At 43.3% G+C, this 21,815-nt stretch overlaps 2 protein-coding genes across 2 annotated transcripts in view; one reads left to right on the top strand and one right to left on the bottom strand.

The window, feature by feature from the left end:
- Positions 1-718: 718 nt before the first annotated feature.
- Positions 719-4,713, bottom strand: LOC123996877 (parathyroid hormone-related protein-like). The gene is made up of 3 exons (XM_046300719.1): positions 4,280-4,713; positions 3,195-3,318; positions 719-1,241 (listed from the first exon to the last, which is right to left on the bottom strand). The coding sequence occupies exons 2-3, from the start codon at positions 3,299-3,301 to the stop codon at positions 788-790; spliced, it is 561 nt and encodes a 186-aa protein (XP_046156675.1). The 5' UTR covers positions 3,302-3,318; positions 4,280-4,713; the 3' UTR covers positions 719-787.
- The window catches only part of LOC124039512 (proline-rich receptor-like protein kinase PERK14), a 51,502-nt gene continuing 34,398 nt past the window's right edge, over positions 4,712-21,815 (top strand). Inside the window, exons 1-2 of the mRNA XM_046355595.1 lie at positions 4,712-4,744; positions 5,168-5,270. Of these exons, the coding sequence (XP_046211551.1) occupies positions 4,712-4,744; positions 5,168-5,270 (136 nt within the window). The remainder of the gene's footprint in view (positions 4,745-5,167; positions 5,271-21,815) is intronic.

Genomic DNA, 21,815 nt, shown 5'->3' with positions numbered 1-21,815 from the left:
ATAAAAAATAAAGGGTTTATCAACAAAGGAACGTTTTCTTTCTTAATTAAAATCAACCACAAATGAGAACACTTATAACAATGTAACTTAACAAAACATATGGATATCATCATTATATCTAAAGTGCATTTTATGTTATTATAAAATATCAAAAAATCAGCAGCACGGTAATACATTCACAAAATAAATATACAGTTCAAATGAAATAAATTATGGTAAAAACATTTGTTATGGATCTAATAATACTAACTACAGATGAGAAATTATATATTCACAATATCGACTATCTAAAAAACTACCGGGCAGTACAAAAAAGAAAGAATGATCCTCCCTCATTTTGTGAATTTAAATATGTACAAACAATAAATATTTTATGTGTAACGTTTACTGTGTTGCCTATGTTGTACTTTACACATGGACATCTGATTGAAGAGGATTTAAAGGGTATTGCTCCTGAAGGGCCCATATCTTACATTGTTATCTAACTAGGGATGAGTTAAAGATTCATTTAACATGACTGATGATTTTCATATTATTTACCTAATAAATATGTATACAGAAGTTATGTGTTATAATAAAAGTAGCAACATATTACTGTATATCAAGGCACACGGAAAAAGCAGCAGATTAAAACAATACAAGCAAAGACCAATGGCCATGGTATGGAGAGACCAGTTGTTTCGAGTCTGAGACATTAGGCCGAGTCTCAGTCAGTGATGCTGGAATCTTTGTCGGTCAGAGTCCTTAGTGCAGCGCCACCCAAAGGCTACATCAGGAAGTATGTTTGTCACACAGTGTCTTGTGTCCTCTGTAACTCCTCTCTTTGTGTCGTAAGACTTGTGACTACAGAGCGAGCCCTCCTCCTCCTCTTCTCGCTCTCCTTCCGTCTCCCTCTCTCCCCCTTCACCTTCTTTTTCCTCTTGGTGACCACCTTCAGAGGTTGTTGTTTGTAGGCCACAGATTTGTTGGTCTCCTGGGGGAGGTTGCTCCCCTCCCCTCCCAGCCGGAAGCTCAGGGGGAGGTTCTTGGTCCCTCCAGAGGGTTTGGGGGGGGATAGGGCGCTTCCGCTGAAGGTGCTGTGACACTCATTAGCACTGGTCCTGCTCTGGGGAGCCGGGGCTCGCTCGCTGTCGGACGCGTGGACTTGGTCTAGTAGTTCCTGGATCCAGTGCCGTCTCTTGAACTCATGCAGGGAACGGCCCTTATCGTGCATCAGCTGGGCGTGGCTCACTGACCTCCTCCTGAATGGAGAGGGGAGAAGGAGATTGTTTCAACTGGACTCACTCTCCTTTTAAGAGTAGATGGCAATGGAAAATAATCACAAGTTGGGGACAGTTCCATTTCAATTAAGTCAATTAAATGGAATTGGTATCTTTGCAATACCCCTTCAGGAGCTCCATAGTGAGCTGACAGTAACTTACTAATTGAGTCTCAGGAGGAGACTTGACTGTTTGCAGAGATAGTATTTACAACCCTACCTATCAACCTATCCCTTTCTCTTACAGCTGTCTTGTGTACAGTGGTGCCTACCTACTGTACAGTATAGTGACTCTAAACTACCTACTTGTGAGGTGTTGATTGTTGAATGGCAGCCAAGGTCATGTTCCAGTAGACCTCAATAGGTGGCAGCATAAACAACACATATACAGTGGAAGCTGGGAGCTGTTCTATGTGAACACTATAATGTAAGAAAAGACCATGCTATGAGGCATATATTTAAAACTTCTTCGGGATCGGTGTCCCGTCCACGGGATGGTTGAGCTAATGTAGGCTAATGCAAATTAGCATGAGGTTGTAAGTAAGAAGAAAAATTCCTAGGACATAGACATCTCTGATATGGGCAGAAATATTTTATTCTTGTTAATCTAACTGCACTGTCCAATTTACATTAGCTATTACAGTGAAATAATACCATTCTAATGTTTGAGGAGAGTGCACAATTTTGAACATGAAAAGTTATTAATAAACAAATTAGGCACATTTGGGCAGTCTTGATACAACATTTTGAACAGAAATACAATGTTCCATTGGATCAGTCTAAAACTTTGCACATACACTACTGCCATTTAGTGGCCAAAATCAAAATTGCACCTGGCCTGGAATAATACATTATGGACTTTCTCTTGCATTTCAAAGATGATGGTACAAAAATAAATACAAAATAACTGTTGGTTTTTTCATGGTATTATCTTTTACCAGATCTATTGTGTTATATTCTCCTACAATCATTTCACATTTCCACAAACTTCAGTGTTTCCTTTCAAATGGTACCAAGAATATGCATATCCTTGCTTCAGGTCCTGAGCTACAAGCAGTTAGATATGGGTATGTCATTTTAGGCAAAAATTGAAGAAATGGGGCGGATCCTGTTAACCACAAAACATGTCATCCTCACCAACAATGTCAATCCAAACTTTAACGCAGGGAGTTCGGATTTATGTAGGCGTGAATTCATGAAAACGTTTGTTTTTACATGAGACAACTCAAATACTGTACATGCAGGTCTAATATACAGACAATTGACCAATGATTTAATATATTCCAGAAACATATTATATTCCATCAAATATATTCCATAAACATATTATATTCCATCAAATATATTCCATAAACATAATATATTCCATCAAATATATTCCATAAACATATTATATTCCATCAAATATATTCCATAAACATAATATATTCCATCAAATATATTCCATAAACATAATATATTCCATCAAATATATTCCATAAACATAATATATTCCATCAAATATATTCCATAAACATAATATATTCCATCAAATATATTCCATAAACATAATATATTCCATCAAATATATTCCATAAACATAATATATTCCATCAAATATATAATGTATTGAATAAAAATATATTTGCTTGTTCCATTTATTTTCGAGTTGTACCACTTAAATCTAGTATGTCATTTGTTGTTCTGTACAGTGGATCTATTCTTGTCCGCATATCTAGACCTCTTTTCTCAAATCAACGAACAATGGCTGGAGTAAAGCCGTCCTGTGTTTGATCAAACGTAGATGCGAGTCCAGTGATTTGTTTAAAAGATGTCATTGATTGATCTACCTTTTCTTGTACCATTTAATATTGGAAAAGGAGGTAATATGATAATGAATAGAGAGTGAAACGGAGAGAATCTACAGTTTGTAAACTAGTGAAAAACAGAGACTTACATTCTGTTAGTGAGAGCATCGAGGGGTCTCCCGTAGAGAGGGACAGAAGAGTACAGCAGGAACACAGCTAGACTCCACTGCTGGAGCATGCCCCTGGAACACAGCATTCTGGAAGTCTGGAACTCTAGAACACGCAACAGACAATGTTCCATACTTCATTGTATCGCTATTCACCAGGAACTAAAGTATGTACAGTATCAACTATGTACATAGCATGGTTTATTAAGGTGTTGTAAAATACATAATACCAATTATTTATTTGAAATGGCCCCCTGCAAACATGAATTGAAAACAACAATACAAATATTTAAATAGAACACTTAAAGCCCCTTTCATTTGTTGAGTATGATGTGTTGAGAAATGATATTTTATGCAGTACGTAAGTACGTAAGTGGTACAGAAAAACCCCTCAGAAGTTTGCAGCTTACCTTACTGCTACTTATCAGGTGGTTTTTACTTGGCAGCATGAATCTGGTTGCTGACCAACTCAACAACTTTCTGAGCCACCTTTGATTCCCGTGCCTGACACCAATTCTGTCTACTAAACAAGACCACCTGGTAATACTGAAATACCTAGACTAATACTGAAATACCTATACTGAAATACCTAGACTAATACTGAAATACCTAGACTAATACTGAAATACCTAGACTAATACTGAAATACCTAGACTAATACTGAAATACCTATACTGAAATACCTAGACTAATACTGAAATACCTAGACTAATACTGAAATACCTAGACTAATACTGAAATACCTAGACTAATACTGAAATACCTAGACTAATACTGAAATACCTAGACTAATACTGAAATACCTAGACTAATACTGAAATACCTAGACTAATACTGAAATACCTAGACTAATACTGAAATACCTAGACTAATACTGAAATACCTAGACTAATACTGAAATACCTAGACTAATACTGAAATACCTAGACTAATACTGAAATACCTAGACTAATACTGAAATACCTAGACTAATACTGAAATACCTAGTAAAGAATTTATCGAAGCAGAGAGAGGCATTTCTGGTACTTCCAAATAAACATCAAATACACCAAATGAAAAATACTCACATGGAGTAGATTTCCAAAACAAGTTATCCACAAAAAGGTTTTCTCCAGTTTGCAAATTCCCCAAAAATAGATATCTTTGCAAACTTTCCAAAGATCCCAAATAGAGATTTCTTTCCAAACGTTCTAAGATCCAAAATAGAGATATCTTCACAAAAAAATAAGAAACTCGTATTTATTCTGCCCAATTCTATATGGTTCAGAGTAAGACCTTCAGCGAGAGGGTAACATGGGGAAACCCCCTTGAGACTGGTCTAGCCAGCTACCTTCCCAATATCTCCTGTATATTTAGGTCATTATTTATCTCACAAATCCCAATGAAAAAGGAATGATAAAATGAAGAAAAAAAGTGAGGCACATCAGACTGCAGCACATCAGCTTCTGTTATGCCGATAGCTCCTGTAACAGTCTTGTGAAGTGCTCTCCTGTAGCATCATGTCTGTATGGCTGGAGCAGGAGCAGGAGGAGGTGAGAGAGTGTGAAGCACGCTGCTGCCTTGTCTGACCACTCCAAGCGACCATATGTTTGTGTGTTAGCATGTGTGAGTAAGTGAGAGTACAGCCCCTCCCTAGTTAGTGGGTGAAGCTGCAAACACTGCCCCCCCCAACCCCCCCCACCCACCCCTCCCCCTGCCCATCTCAGTCCAGTCCTGATGACACACACACAGACACACATACAGACCAGCACTAACAAGAAGGTGGCGCCCAAGCAACACTGTAACAAAGAATACAGAAGAGAATGTAATTTTGTTATATAACATCATTATGACTACAAAGCCCTGTCATCTCTGTCCCTTGACATCTAAACAGGTACAGCATGTAAACAGTATGAAATATTATGGATTCTGATGACACCTTTTGCATTAGTTTATAGTGACATAATCGTCTCAAGGACAAGTGTCCGGCCCACCAACAAAAGCCCCCATCCATGCAGGAGCTCCCCTTGGCCTCCGAGGTAAACAGGTCTCAGGGCCTCACCACCGTCCCCTGGGAACGTGACCGAAACCTCAGAGAAACCCAACCACACACAACCCACACTACAGGCCTTACAGTAACCTTGACCACCTCAGTCAACCAGGCTGCCACGTAATGGTCACAGTGGCCAGAGAAGAATCTAGTCTTTATTCAATAGAGTAAAGTTAGACCACAGGGCTGGAGTCAATTCCATTTCAAATCACTGAATTTCAGTTTTCTTTCTGAAACGACTGAATTGAAATGGAATTGACCCCAACCCAGGTCAATAATACAGCCAGTAGATGGCCATGAGAGATTCTCAGAGAGTTTGAAAAAAATAATGTAGGACGGTATGCAGTTTTCTCTTGTCAGACATGTTTTCGACAACAACATAAATATGTTTTTATGGAGCCGATAACAAGTCTCTTTCAAAGACAGCATTAATCAGAAGCTTCATAAGGCTCGTGACCGCTGCATTGAAATATTGCAACAGTGTAATAACCAATACATTTTTTAAATTACTGCATCAACATGAGTGTATGATTATATTATCTAAATGTATAGATCTAAATATACAGACCTTCGTTAAACATAGATAGTATATTTTCCCATATAAAAATAGAATGATCATGTGATGATTTAGATGACCAGTATACATTTAAGATCAGCAAGTCCCAAATACACGACATGCCCAAAAGTATGTGGACACCTGCTCGTCGAACATCTCATTCCAAAATCATGGGCATTAATATGGAGTTGGTCCCCCCTTTGCTGTTATAACATCCTCCACTCTTCTGAGAAGGCTTTCCCCTAGACGTTGGACTAGCTTCCATTCAGCTACAAAAGCTTTAGTGAGGTCGGATACTGATGTTGGGTGATTAGGCCCGGCTCACAGTCGGCATTCCAATTCTTCCCAAATGTGTTCAATGGGGTTGAGGTCAGGGCACTGTGCAGGCTAGTCAAGTTCTTCCACACATCTCAACAAACCATTTCTCTATGCACCTCGCTTTGTGCACAGGGTCGTTGTCATGACGATACAGGAAAGGGCCTTCCCCAAACTGTTGCCACAAATTTGGAAGGACAGAAACGTCTAGAATGTCATTGTATGCTGTATTCCCTTTACTGGAACTAAAGAGCCTAGCCTAACTAAAGAGCCTAGCCCGGACCATGGAAAACAGCCCCAGACCATTATTCCGCCTCCTCCAAACTTTACAGTTGGCACTATGCATTCAGGCAGGTAGCGTTTTCCTGCAATCGGCCAAACCAAAATTTGTCCGTTGGACTGTTTCCACTGCCGGTGAGCTTTACTCCACTCCAGCCAACGCCTGGTGTTGCGCATGGTGATCTTAGGCTTGTGTGCGGCTGCTCAGCCATGGAAACCTATTTCATGAAGCTCCAGACGAACAGTTCTTGTGCTGACGTTGCTTCCAGAGGCAGTTTGGAACTCGGTAGCGAGGGTTGCAATGGAGGACAGACCATTTTTACATGCTAAGGACTTCAGCACTGGGTTCCCGAGTGGCGCAGCGGTCTAAGGCACTGCATCTCAGTGCTAGAGGTGTCACTACAGACACCCTGAATCCTGGCTGTATCACAACCGGCCGAGATTGGCAGTCCCATATGTCGGCGCACAATTGGCCCAGCATTGGGTTTGGCCGTCATTGTAAATAAGAATTTGTTCTTAACTGACTTGCATAGTTAAATATATATATAGAGATTTTTTAAAGCACTTGGTGGTCCCATTCTGTGAGCTTCTGTGGCCTAATACTTCATGGCTGAGCCGTTGTTGCTCCTAGACATTTCCACTTCACAGTAACAGCACAGTTGACTGGGGCAGCTCTAGCAGGGCAAAAATTTGACGAACTGACTTGTTGGAAAGGTGGCATCCTCTGGCGGTGTCACGTTGAAAGCCACTGAGCTTTTCAGTAAGGCCATTCTACTGCCAATGTTTGTCTATGGAGTAGCCAAATCCACTAATTTGAAGGGGTGTCCACATACTTGTGTATATACAGTGCATTCGTAAGGCATTCAGATCCCTTCACTTTTTTCACATTTTGTTACATTACAGACAGGTTTTTAAAAATGTATTACAAATAAAAACCAGACATATCACATTTACATTCAGACCCTTTACTCAGTACTTTGACGCTACAAGCTTGGCACACCGGTATTTGGGGAGTTTTTCCCATTCTTCTCTGCAGATCCTCTTAAGCTCTGTTAGGTTGAATGGGGAGCGTCGCTGCATAGCTATTTTCAGGTCTCTCCAGAGATATTCGCTAGGGTTAAAGTCCAGGCTCTGGCTGTGCCACTCAAGGACATTCAGAGACTTGTCCCGAAGTCACTTCTGCATTGTCTTGGCTGTGTGCTTAGGGTCATTGTCCTGTTGGATGGTGAACCTTCGCCACAGTCTGAGGTCTTCAGTGCTGTGGATCAGGTTTTCATCAAGGACCTGTTTGTACATTCATCTTTCCCTTGATCCTGACAGGTCTCGCAGTCCCTGACGCTGATAAACATCCCCACAGCATGATGCTGTATAATGACACAAGACGAGACCCAGATACAGACACAGGAGGCAGATGGTTGGAGTTTAAGATGTTTAATAATCCAAAAGGAGTAGGAAAGAGAATGGTTGTGGACAGATCAAAGGTCAAAACCAGTTCAGAGTCCAGGAGGTACAGAGTAGTAGACAGGCTCGAGGTCAAGGCAAGCAGAATGGCCAGGCAGGCAGTTACAGAGTCCAGAAAGAAAACCGGGAGGACTAGAAAAAGGAGAATAGCAAAGGCAGAGTCAGACAGTGGTCAAAACCGGGAGGACTAGCAAAAGAGAATAGAAAAGGAGTAAGGGGAAAAAACGCTGGTTGACTTGACTAAACATACAAGACGAACTGGCACACAGAGACAGGAAACACAGGGATAAATACACTGGGGAAAACAAGATGAATAGCACAGAAAGACAGGAAACACGGGGATAAATACACTGGCCCAGAGAGACAGGAAACACAGGGATAAATACACTGGGGAAAACAAGATGAACTGGCCCAGAGAGACAGGAAACGCAGGGATAAATACACTGGGGAAAACAAGACAAACTGGCACAGAGAGACAGGAAACACAGGGATAAATACACTGGGGAAAACAAGATGAACTAGCACAGAGAGACAGGAAACACGGGGATAAATACACTGGCCCAGAGAGACAGGAAACACAGGGATAAATACACTGGGGAAAACAAGATGAACTGGCACAGAGAGACAGGAAACACAGGGATAAATACACTGGGGAAAACAAGACAAACTGGCACAGAGTGACAGAAACACAGTGACAGGAAAAACACAGGGATAAATACACTGGGGAAAACAAGACAAACTGGCACAGGGATAAATACACTGGGGAAAACAAAATGAACTGGCAAAGAGAGACAGGAAACACAGGGATAAATACACTGGGGAAAACAAGACAAACTGGCACAGAGAGACAGGAAACACAGGGATAAATACACTGGGGAAAACAAGATGAACTGGCACAGAGAGACAGGAAACACATGGATAAATACACTGGTACAGAGAGACAGGAAACACAGGGATAAATACACTGGCACGGAGAGACAGGAAACACAGGGATAAATACACTGATACAGAGAGACAGGAAACACAGGGATAAATACACTGGCATAGAGAGATAGGAAACGCAGGGATAAATACACTAGTACAGAGACAGGAAACACATAGATAAATACACTAGTACAGAGAGACAGGAAACAGGGATAAATACACTGGGGAAAACAAGCGACACCTGGAGGGGGTGGAGACAATAACGAGGACAGGTGAAACTGATCAGGGTGTGACATGCTCCCTCTACCATGCTTCACCGTAGGGATGGTATTGGCCAGGTGATAAGTAGTGCCTGGTTTCCTCCGGAAGTGACATTTGGCATTCAGGCCAAATAGTTCAATCTTGGTTTCATTAGACCAGGGAATCTTGCTTCTGATGGTCTGAAAGTCATTTGGGTGCCTTTTGGCAAACGCCAAGTGGGCTGCCATCTGGCCACTTCACCATAAAGGCCTGATTGGTGGAATGATGCAGAGATGGTTGTCCTTCTGGAAGGTTCTCCCATCTTCACACCTTCCTGACCAAGGCCCTTCTCACCCGTTTACTCAGTTTGGCCGGGCGGCCAGTTCTAGGAGGAGTCTAGGTGGTTCCAAACTTCTTCTATTTAAGAATGATGGAGGCCACTGCGTTCTTGGGGGCCTTTTTTGGTACCCTTTCCCAGATCTGTGCCTCGACACAATCCTGTCTCAGAGCTCTACGGACAATTCCTACGACCTCATGGCTTGGTTTTTGCTCTGACATGCACCGTCAACTGTGGGACATTATGTAAACAGGGCTTTCCAAATCATGTCTGAATACTTATATACAGTGGGGAGAACAAGTATTTGATACACTGCCGTTTTTGCAGGTTTTCCTACTTACAATGCATGTTGAGGTCTGTAATTTGTATCATAGGTACACTTCAACTGTGAGAGACGGAATCTAAAACAAAAATCCAGAAAATCACATTGTATGATTTTTAAGTAATTCATTTGCATTTTATTGCATGACATAAATATTTGATACATCAGAAAAGCAGAACTTAATATTTGGTACAGAAACCGTTGTCTTCAATTACAGAGATCATACGTTTCCTGTAGTTCTTGACCAGGTTTGCACACACTGCAGCAGGGATTTTGGCCCACTCCTCCATACAGTCCTTCTCCAGATCCTTCAGGTTTCGGGGCTGTCGCTGGTCAATACGGACTTTCAGCTCCCTCCAAAGATTTTCTATTGGGTTCAGGTCTGGAGACTGGCTAGGCCACTTCAGGACCTTGAGATGCTTCTTACGGAGCCACTCCTTAGTTGCCCTGGCTGTGTGTTTCGGGTCGTTGTCATACTGGAAGAACCAGCCACGACCCATCTTCAATGCTCTTACTGAGGGAAGGGGGTTGTTGGCCAAGATCTCACGATACATGGCCCCATCCATCCTCCCCTCAATACGGTGCAGTCGTCCTGTTCCCTTTGCAGAAAAGCATCCCCAAAGAAGGATGTTTCCACCTCCATGCTTCACGGTTGGGATGATGTTCTTGGGGTTGGACTCATCCTTCTTCCTCCAAACTCGGCAAGTGGAGTTTAGACCAAAAAGCTCTATTTTTGTCTCATCAGACCACATGACCTTCTCCCATTCCTACTCTGGATCATCCAGATGGTCATTGGCAAACTTCAGACGGGCCTGGACATGCGCTGGCTTGAGCAGGGGGACCTTGCGTGCGCTGCAGGATTTTAATCCATGACGGCGTAGTGTGTTACTAATGGTTTTCTTTGAGACTGTGGTCCCAGCTCTCTTCAGGTCATTGACCAGGTCCTGCCGTGTAGTTCTGGGCTGATCCCTCACCTTCCTCATGATCATTGATGCCCCATGAGGTGAGATCTTGCATGGAGCCCCAGACCGAGGGTGATTGACCATCATCTTGAACTTCTTCCATTTTCTAATAATTGCGCCAACAGTTGTTGCCTTCTCACCAAGCTGCTTGCCTATTGTCCTTTAGCCCATCCCAGCCTTTTACAAGTCTACAATTTTAGCCCTGATGTCCTTACACAGCTCTCTGGTCTTGGCCATTGTGGAGAGGTTGGTGATTTTCTGGATTTTTGTTTTAGATTCCATCTCTCACAGATGAAGTGTACCTATGATAAAAAATTACAGACCTCTACATGCATTGTAAGTAGGAAAACCTGCAAAACCGGCAGTGTATCAAATACCTCTTCTCCCCACTGTAAATAAGGTATTTTTTTATACATTTGTACACATTTCGAAAAACCTGTTTTCGATTTGTTATTATGGGATATTGTGTGTAGATTGATAAGGAAAACATTTAATTCAATCAATTTTAGAATATGGCTGTAATGTAACAAAATGTGGAAAAAGTGAAAAGGTCTGAAAACTTTCCGAATGCTCTTTATGTTGTATATTACGAGTTGGCCATATAAAACACAGCATGAAATATGTCAACGAGCAACCCGAGAGTACGCAAAATCTGGATTTAATAACGTGCATCTCTCTTCATGAATAAAACTCAGAAACCAGATTTTTCTAAGTGCTGTAGCTTAGCAGACCTTAGTAAAGGAACACAGGAGGGTAATGTACCTGGTGGGTGGTGGAGTTCTTAATGCAGTTTACAAGCAACCAATTCAGCAAGGGGTCCTACTGTAAAGTGCCTTGAGTTTGGGAGTAGGTCCCCCCCCTCTCTCTCATCGTCCCCAAAATCTGCTTGCTATAGTTTCCAACTGGTTGCTATAGTTTCCAACTGGTTGCTATAGTTTCCAACTGGTTGCTATAGTTTCCAACTGGTTGCTATAGTTTCCAACTGCTTGCTATAGTTTCCAACTGGTTGCTATAGTTTCCAACTGGTTGCTATAGTTTCCAACTGCTTGCTATAGTTTCCAACTGGTTGCTATAGTTTCCAACTGGTTGCTAACTGGTTGCTATAGTTTCCAACTGGTTGCTATAGTTTCCAACTGGTTGCTATAGTTTCCAACTGGTTGCTATAGTTTCCAACTGCTTGCTATAGTTTCCAACTGGTTGCTATAGTTTCCAACTGGTTGCTATAGTTTCCAACTTGTTGCTATAGTTTCCAACTGGTCTGCGTCCCCAATGCTAACTAATAACACGTTCACATTCGGTAGGAAAAAAATACCAAATTTGATTCCATTCTGTAAATTCCGACTTTTACCTGCAAAAAGAAAAAAATCCCCTAATTTCCTGGCAGGCTCAGACCAGCATGGAGAATCCGAGCCAGGAAAGCTGCTTTTGATTCATGCTAAATTGCTCTCTCAACACAGAACAACATTAGCTAGTTGTCCGTTTTTCATCCTACCTACAGTTGTTGAACGTCACACACTTAGGCCTACAGACTGTGCTCTTCCAAAACAGCTCATACCCCATGTTGAAGCCAAAGTAACACCCTCTTTTTATTCATCACAAATCCAGACTCCCTCATGTTTTGATTTTAGGACCTGTTCTAATCTGGAATATATTTCTACGCTTGTATACATCCCCTGCACAGTCCTATATTTGGAACACCCATTGTGTCATCCTTCAGTAAATCCAGGCTTTGCTCATTTCAACCGTTCTATATTCCACATTTTGTTGTGAGGCTGACATGGGCAGCTTTCTTCTTCTTCTACTTCTTCTACTTTTTCTTCTTCTTCTTCTTCTACTTCTTCTACTTTTTTTCTTCTTCTTCTTCTACTTCTTCTTTCTTCTTCTTCTACTTTTTCTTCTTCTACTTCTTCTTCTTCTTCTACTTTTTCTTCTTCTACTTTTTCTTCTTTGTCTTCTACTTCTTCTTCTTATAATTATTTTTATCATTATTATTCTAATCATAAAGCTGTACAGTTGGCTTGCATGTAAAACATTACTGTCAGTCTGTCTATGAAAAAGCAAAAGATGACCATTCACCGTATTGAAACCATGTTTAATCTAACCACTGTGTACATAGCCTATACTGTGAAAAACAACATAAAGGGGTTATGATGTGTTTGATTAAGGTTTCTTTATGGTTTAGCCAGTGCTTGGATAGCTTGGCCATTTCTAAGCATATTAATTCTTGGTTTGTTAGTTTAGAAAACCTTAAAGGTGATAAATGGGTTTTAGCAGAGTTTTACTTTCCCTCTCTGTGGTCTCTCAGAAGTAAATTACAGGCAACTGCACTTAGTTCATTTGAGGTATGCTGCTCTACTGTACAACGTCTCACTATAGGCAGTAAGAATATCATTTTGCTGCTGTTGTTCTACAAATCATTCACACCCATCAATCTTAGTCTTCAACCAGCAATTTTTTTAATTAAAAAAAATATATAAAATAATTGCCTGTACTGTATTCCCCCTGGTCTCTCCTAACAACCTGTTCTCTATCCTAAACCCTTTCAACGATGTTGTCACCATTTCTCCACATGTTTATGCAGATATATTGGCATTGTGGTACTTAATCTATGCTATAAACTGGGTAGTTTGAGCCCTGAATGCTGATTGGCTGACAGCCGTGGTATGTCAGACAATATATCACGAGTATGACAAAGGATTTACCGTGGTACTTAATCTATAGTATATGTTCTAAAGTATGGATTCAATCTTAAGTGGATAGCAAAATGTGAATACAAATCCTACTTTGACATGTTTCAACTTTGACTGGCAGCGTTTTAGGAGAAATAGCAAAGTCATTGAACAACCAGATTTATTTATTTTTAATCGAGAATATGATTGTTTAGTAACTTTTAATTTTCTCAGCAGAGAAAGGAAATACTCAGCATTGTTAACTATTACAGTGTATATAAAAAAATATATAAAAAAAACATTTAACTAGGCAACTCAGTTAAGAACAAACTATTATTTATAATGACAACCTACACCGGCCAATCACGGCCAGATGTGATACTTCCTGGATTTGAACCAGGGACTGTAGTGACACCTCTTGCACTGAGATGCAGTTCCATAGACTGCTGCGCCACTCAGGAGTAAATGATGCAATGTGCTAAACCTTTCTCATTATCTATTTGATAGACCACTTTTTGAAATGTTTTTCTTTGTTTAAACTAGATGGGGAGTTGTGGAATGAGAAAACCTGAGCATATTTCTGTTTTTCTCTTCCTTTTCTAAGAAAACCACCTTAGAAAACAATATATTAAACAATGCATTTTACTCACTGTAATAGGAAAAACTATTCTGTCCTTACGTTTGCTGTTTATATCAGAATTTTAAGGAAGACCATTCGAAGATATTCCAAGATACTGTAGCACTTTGAAAATACTTTCTCGATCACACACACACACACACACACACACACACACACACACACACACACACACACACACACACACACACACACACACACACACACACACACACACACACACACACACACACACACACACACACACACACACACAACACACAATCTTAATGAATTGCTTTTAGTACGACGGATATAACTTCCACAGAATGTCATTGATTTCAGTGTGTATTTTACCAAAGACTCCAACAAGTTACAATACACAATGGGTTGGCTTGGCAGACCAGGATTTAAAAAACAGGTCACTCTTCAAGTCTCACTCTGAAACTATGAAAACCGTACATCCTGAACATTACCTAATGCCTGTTCAGGGTTACCATAACATGGACTGCATACCAAATGGCACCCTATTCCCTATATAGTGCACTACTTTTGACCAGGGCCCTATGTAAAGTAGTGCACTATGAATGGAATAGGATGACATTTGAGACACATCCTTGCACTCCTCTGTAACTCATTCTACTGATCCGCGGTAGCTGAGAATGAGTTTTGCGGTTTCTCCATTTCTGTCTTAGCCATTTGAAGTATAAATGATCAGTTGTATGTAAGTCAATCCTCGAAGGCCAATCCCTCATGTCTAACTTGTAGATGAATTTATTTTAAATTGTCATAAATGTCAGGCTATTGGAGACAGTGATCCGAGGAGGTTTTAGTGGGACAAAAGCATGTTGTTCAGAGTCAGAACCAGTCCAGAACCCAGGAAACCCAGGCAGGTACATTATATCATTATTTTCTATGCTGGAAATATCTGACATGGGACATTTTGCCTGTAAAACGTTTGGTTATGAATGAGTAGGCGATAGTTAAGATAATAGTATTCCTGCCTAGAATACTCCTTCTCCTTTGTCCTCTGATTCCTACAAGTAGCCTAAAAGGTTTCGTTATTAACTCTATTTAGCTGGTATTAAGTATTATCAATGTTATACGATTAGAATATTTACATTTTCACCTGTACGGTCAAAAAAACACCCATCCACCCATGCATTTTTGCAAGGCCAACCACTTTGTTGGAATAAAAAATCACCAACATGGCTTGGATTGGAAAATTATGCCAGCCATTCAACGAGTCCAAGCTTATCATTAGACAAGCTCAAGCTTAAAAAGTAGCCTGTTTTGAATAATAGTTGATAATGTAGCCTCCACCCAGTCAGTGGCTGTTCACACTGTACTGTGCAGTGAACTGGGACATGGCAGAGAGAGGAAGGAAGCCGTACAGTCAGTCAGTCAGTTAGTCAGACCGTAGCTCATCTCAGCAGGCTATCAGGCTGTTGCCACTGAAGGATTCACAGCACAGGAGCTGAAACCCTTCCTGAGCTAAATCCTCCCTGCTGCTTTATGGGGAACAGTAAAAGGGCTGGTGTTTCCTCTGGTCATTCGCTTTCCTTTTCTTCTCTCTCAATCCGATGAAGCTGAACTGAAATCCATGGGAATTTTTTTTTTTTTTATTTAAATTTTATAGCAATTTGCTCACCCTAAAAATCGCCAATCCACCATCCATCCATTCTTCCAATCCACCATCCATCCATTCTTCCAACTAGGGATGGTAGCTGACTCTATAGCCCCTCCTATCTGTCATATATTTAATCTGAGCATAGAAGAAAGTCTTTGTCCTCAGGCCTGGAGGGAAGCCAAAGTCATTCCGCTAAGAGTAGTAAAAGGGCCTTTACTGGTTCTAACAGCAGACCTATAATGCCATTTCTCGGTAAACAAATTAACAACAGACTTTCAGCATGCTTACAGAAAAGGGCACTCAGCATGTACTGCACTGACACAAATGACATGATTGGTTGAAAGAAATTGATAACAAGAAGATTGTGGGAGCTGTACTGTTAGATTTCAGTTCAGCCTTTGATATTATTGACCACAAACCTATGCGTTATGGCTTTTCATATCATACCATATCATGGATTCAGAGCTATCTATCTAAGAGAACAGAGTGTTTTCTTTAATGGATGCTTCTCTAATGTTAAACATGGCAAGTGTGGTGTACTGCAGGGCATCTCTCTAGGTCCTCTACTATTTTCTATTTTTACCAATGACCTGCCACTGGCATTAAACAAAGCTTGTGTGTCCATGTATGCAGATGATTCAACCATATACGGATCAGCAATGAAGCTAATGAAGTTAACAAATAGTTGCAGTCTGTTTTGGAATGGTTGGCAAGTAATAAACTGGTCCTGAACATCTCTAAAACTAAGAGCATTGTATTTGGTACAAATCATTACCCAAGTTCTAGACCTCAGCTGAATCTCAAAATTAATGGTGTGAATGTTGAACAAGTTGAGAAGACTAAATTGAAAGAACGCCGTTGGACGAGGGATGGCTGCCATTTTACGCACTCCTCATGGGCTATTGAGTGTGTTTTAGCATTATTTTGAACTTATTTTGTACATAATGTTGATGCTACACTTTCTTATGACCGAAAAGTGCTCCTGGATTTCAGAACAGCGATTACTCACTTCGAACTGGACAAAACTTTTTTATTTAATGAGTCTTGTCATGTTTTGTCATTAATTATCATGTCTTGTCCCTGTGCTTCCCCTTCTATTCGTTTCCCTCTGCTGGTCTTATTAGGTTCTTTCCCTCTTTCTATCCCTCTCTCTCCCCCTCCCTCTCTCACTCTCTCGCTCTCTCTTCTCTCTATCGTTCCGTTCCTGCTCCCAGCTGTTCCTATTCCCCTAATCAATCATTTAGTCTTCCCACACCTGTTCCCGATCCTTTTCCCTGATTAGAGTCCCTATTTCTCTCCTTGTTTTCCGTTCCTGCCCCGTCGGATCCTCATCTATAATTCACCGTGCTGTGTCTATGTTTTGCCCTGTCGTGTCGTGTTTCCCTCAGATGCTGCGTGGTGAGCAGGTGTCTGAGTCTGCTAGGTTCAAGTGCCTTCCCGAGGCAACCTGCAGTTCTCGATCAAGTCTCCAGTCTGTTCTCGTCTTTACGAGTAGTATTATGCTTTTTGTTTTGTAAAGTTTCTTACTGGATTAAAAACTCTGTTTTCGCCAAGTCGCTTTTGGGTCCTCATTCACCTGCATAACAGAAGGATCCGACCGAGGAATGGACCCAGCGACTACAGAGGCTCGTAACACTGCCGTCAAGATCCAAGGAGCCATGCTCGGCAGACACGAGCAGGAATTGTCTGCTGCTCGCCATGCCGTGGAGAACCTGGCCGCTCAGGTTTCCGACCTCTCTGGACAGTTCCAGAGTCTTCGTCTCGTGCCACCTGTTACTTCCTGGCCTGCCGAGCCTCCGGAACCTAGGGTTAATAACCCACCTTGCTACTCCGGGCAGCCCACGGAGTGCCGCTCCTTTCTCACCCAGTGTGATATTGTGTTCTCTCTCCAACCCAACACATACTCTAGTGAGAGAGCTCGGGTTGCTTACGTCATTTCACTCCTTACTGGCCGGGCCCGAGAGTGGGGCACAGCTATCTGGGAGGCAAGGGCTGATTGTTCTAACAATTACCAGAACTTTAAAGAGGAGATGATTCGGGTTTTTGACCGTTCAGTTTTTGGTGGGGAGGCTTCTAGGGCACTGGCTTCCCTATGCCAAGGTGATCGATCCATAACGGATTACTCTATAGAGTTTCGTACTCTTGCTGCCTCTAGTGACTGGAACGAGCCGGCGCTGCTCGCTCGTTTTCTGGAGGGACTCCACACAGTGGTCAAAGATGAGATTCTCTCTCGGGAGGTTCCTTCCAGTGTGGACTCTTTGATTGCTCTCGCCATCCGCATAGAACGACGGGTAGATCTTCGTCACCAGGCTCGTGGAAGAGAGCTCGCATCAACGGTGTTTCCCTGCTCCGCATCGCAACCATCTCCCTCCTCTGGCTCTGAGACTGAGCCCATGCAGCTGGGAGGGATTCGCATCTCGACTAAGGAGAGGGAACGGAGGATCACCAACCGCCTGTGCCTCTATTGCGGATTTGATGGACATTTTGTTAATTCATGTCCAGTAAGAGGCCAGAGCCCATCAGTAAGCGGAGGGCTACTGGTGAGCGCTACTACTCAGGTCTCTTCATCTAGATCCTGTACTACTATGTCGGTCCATCTACGCTGGACCGGTTCGGGTGCTACATGCAGTGCCTTGATTGACTCTGGGGCTGAGGGTTGTTTCATGGACGAAGCATGGGTTCGGAAACATAACATTCCTTTCAGACAGTTAGACAAGCCTACGCCCATGTTTGCCTTAGATGGTAGTCATCTTCCCAGTATCAGATTTGAGACACTACCTTTAACTCTCACAGTATCTGGTAACCACAGTGAGACTATTTCTTTTTTGATTTTTCGTTCACCTTTTACACCAGTTGTTTTGGGTCATCCCTGGCTAGTATGTCATAATCCTTCTATTAATTGGTCTTGTAATTCTATCCTATCCTGGAACGTATCTTGTCATGTGAAGTGCTTAATGTCTGCCATCCCTCCCATTTCTTCTGTCCCCACTTCTCAGGAGGAACCTGGCGATTTGACAGGAGTGCCGGAGGAATATCATGATCTGCGCACGGTCTTCAGTCGGTCCCGAGCCAACTCTCTTCCTCCTCACCGGTCGTATGATTGTAGTATTGATCTCCTTCCGGGGACCACTCCTCCTCGGGGTAGACTATACTCTCTGTCGGCTCCCGAACGTAAGGCTCTCGAGGATTATTTATCTGTGTCTCTTGACGCCGGTACCATAGTGCCTTCTTCCTCTCCGGCCGGGGCGGGGTTCTTTTTGTTAAGAAGAAGGACGGTACTCTGCGCCCCTGCGTGGATTATCGAGGGCTGAATGACATAACGGTTAAGAATCGTTATCCGCTTCCCCTTATGTCATCAGCCTTCGAGATTCTGCAGGGAGCCAGGTGCTTTACTAAGTTGGACCTTCGTAACGCTTACCATCTCGTGCGCATCAGAGAGGGGGACGAGTGGAAAACGGCGTTTAACACTCCGTTAGGGCATTTTGAGTACCGGGTTCTGCCGTTTGGTCTCGCCAATGCGCCAGCTGTTTTTCAGGCATTAGTTAATGATGTTCTGAGAGACATGCTGAACATCTTTGTTTTTGTCTATCTTGACGATATCCTGATTTTTTCACCGTCACTCGAGATTCATGTTCAGCACGTTCGACGTGTTCTACAGCGCCTTTTAGAGAATTGTCTCTACGTAAAGGCTGAGAAGTGCTCTTTTCATGTCTCCTCCGTTACTTTTCTCGGTTCCGTTATTTCCGCTGAAGGCATTCAGATGGATTCCGCTAAGGTCCAAGCTGTCAGTGATTGGCCCGTTCCAAGGTCACGTGTCGAGTTGCAGCGCTTTTTAGGTTTCGCTAATTTCTATCGGCGTTTCATTCGTAATTTCGGTCAAGTTGCTGCCCCTCTCACAGCTCTTACTTCTGTCAAGACGTGTTTTAAGTGGTCCGGTTCCGCCCAGGGAGCTTTTGATCTTCTAAAAGAACGTTTTACGTCCGCTCCTATCCTCGTTACTCCTGACGTCACTAGACAATTCATTGTCGAGGTTGACGCTTCAGAGGTAGGCGTGGGAGCCATTCTATCCCAGCGCTTCCAGTCTGACGATAAGGTTCATCCTTGCGCTTATTTTTCTCATCGCCTGTCGCCATCTGAGCGCAACTATGATGTGGGTAACCGTGAACTGCTCGCCATCCGCTTAGCCCTAGGCGAATGGCGACAGTGGTTGGAGGGGGCGACCGTGCCTTTTGTCGTTTGGACAGACCATAAGAACCTTGAGTACATCCGTTCTGCCAAACGACTTAATGCCCGTCAAGCTCGTTGGGCGTTGTTTTTCGCTCGTTTCGAGTTTGTGATTTCTTACCGTCCGGGTAGCAAGAACACCAAGCCTGATGCCTTATCCCGTCTGTTTAGTTCTTCTGTGGCTTCTACTGATCCCGAGGGGATTCTTCCTTATGGGCGTGTTGTCGGGTTGACAGTCTGGGGAATTGAAAGACAGGTTAAGCAAGCACTCACGCACACTGCGTCGCCGCGCGCTTGTCCTAGTAACCTCCTTTTCGTTCCTGTTTCCACTCGTCTGGCTGTTCTTCAGTGGGCTCACTCTGCCAAGTTAGCTGGTCATCCCGGTGTTCGAGGCACTCTTGCGTCTATTCGCCAGCGCTTTTGGTGGCCGACTCAGGAGCGTGACACGCGCCGTTTCGTGGCTGCTTGTTCGGACTGCGCGCAGACTAAGTCGGGTAACTCTCCTCCTGCCGGTCGTCTCAGACCGCTCCCCATTCCTTCTCGACCATGGTCTCACATCGCCCTAGACTTCATTACCGGTCTGCCTTTGTCTGCGGGGAAGACTGTGATTCTTACGGTTGTCGATAGGTTCTCTAAGGCGGCACATTTCATTCCCCTCGCTAAACTTCCTTCCGCTAAGGAGACGGCACAAATCATTATCGAGAATGTGTTCAGAATTCATGGCCTCCCGTTAGACGCCGTTTCAGACAGAGGCCCGCAATTCACGTCACAGTTTTGGAGGGAGTTCTGTCGTTTGATTGGTGCGTCCGTCAGTCTCTCTTCCGGGTTTCATCCCCAGTCTAACGGTCAAGCAGAGAGGGCCAATCAGACGATTGGTCGCATACTACGCAGCCTTTCTTTCAGAAACCCTGCGTCTTGGGCAGAACAGCTCCCCTGGGCAGAATACGCTCACAACTCGCTTCCTTCGTCTGCTACCGGGTTATCTCCGTTTCAGAGTAGTCTGGGTTACCAGCCTCCTCTGTTCTCATCCCAGCTTGCCGAGTCCAGCGTTCCTCCGCTCAAGCGTTTGTCCAACGTTGTGAGCGCACCTGGAGGAGGGTGAGGTCTGCACTTTGCCGCTACAGGGCACAGACTGTGAGAGCCGCCAATAAACGCAGGATTAAGAGTCCAAGGTATTGTTGCGGCCAGAGAGTGTGGCTTTCCACTCGCAACCTTCCTCTTACGACAGCTTCTCGTAAGTTGACTCCGCGGTTCATTGGTCCGTTCCGTGTCTCCCAGGTCGTCAATCCTGTCGCTGTGCGACTGCTTCTTCCGCGACATCTTCGTCGCGTCCATCCTGTCTTCCATGTCTCCTGTGTCAAGCCCTTTCTTCGCACCCCCGTTCGTCTTCCCTCCCCCTCCCGTCCTTGTCGAGAGCGCACCTATTTACAAGGTACGTAAGATCATGGACATGCGTTCTCGGGACGGGGTCACCAATACTTAGTGGATTGGGAGGGTTACGGTCCTGAGGAGAGGAGTTGGGTTCCGTCTCGGGACGTGCTGGACCGTTCGCTTATTGATGATTTCCTCCGTTGCCGCCAGGGTTCCTCCTCGAGTGCGCCAGGAGGCGCTCGGTGAGTGGGGGGTACTGTCATGTTTTGTCATTAATTATCATGTCTTGTCCCTGTGCTTCCCCTTCTATTCGTTTCCCTCTGCTGGTCTTATTAGGTTCTTTCCCTCTTTCTATCCCTCTCTCTCCCCCTCCCTCTCTCACTCTCTCGCTCTCTCTTCTCTCTATCGTTCCGTTCCTGCTCCCAGCTGTTCCTATTCCCCTAATCAATCATTTAGTCTTCCCACACCTGTTCCCGATCCTTTTCCCTGATTAGAGTCCCTATTTCTCTCCTTGTTTTCCGTTCCTGCCCCGTCGGATCCTCATCTATAATTCACCGTGCTGTGTCTATGTTTTGCCCTGTCGTGTCGTGTTTCCCTCAGATGCTGCGTGGTGAGCAGGTGTCTGAGTCTGCTAGGTTCAAGTGCCTTCCCGAGGCAACCTGCAGTTC

The sequence above is a fragment of the Oncorhynchus gorbuscha genome, linkage group LG01 (assembly GCF_021184085.1).
Source record: "Oncorhynchus gorbuscha isolate QuinsamMale2020 ecotype Even-year linkage group LG01, OgorEven_v1.0, whole genome shotgun sequence".
Lineage (NCBI taxonomy): Eukaryota > Metazoa > Chordata > Actinopteri > Salmoniformes > Salmonidae > Oncorhynchus > Oncorhynchus gorbuscha.
Note: the sequence above shows the minus strand (reverse complement) of the source record. Positions and strands in the feature narration are given on the sequence as shown.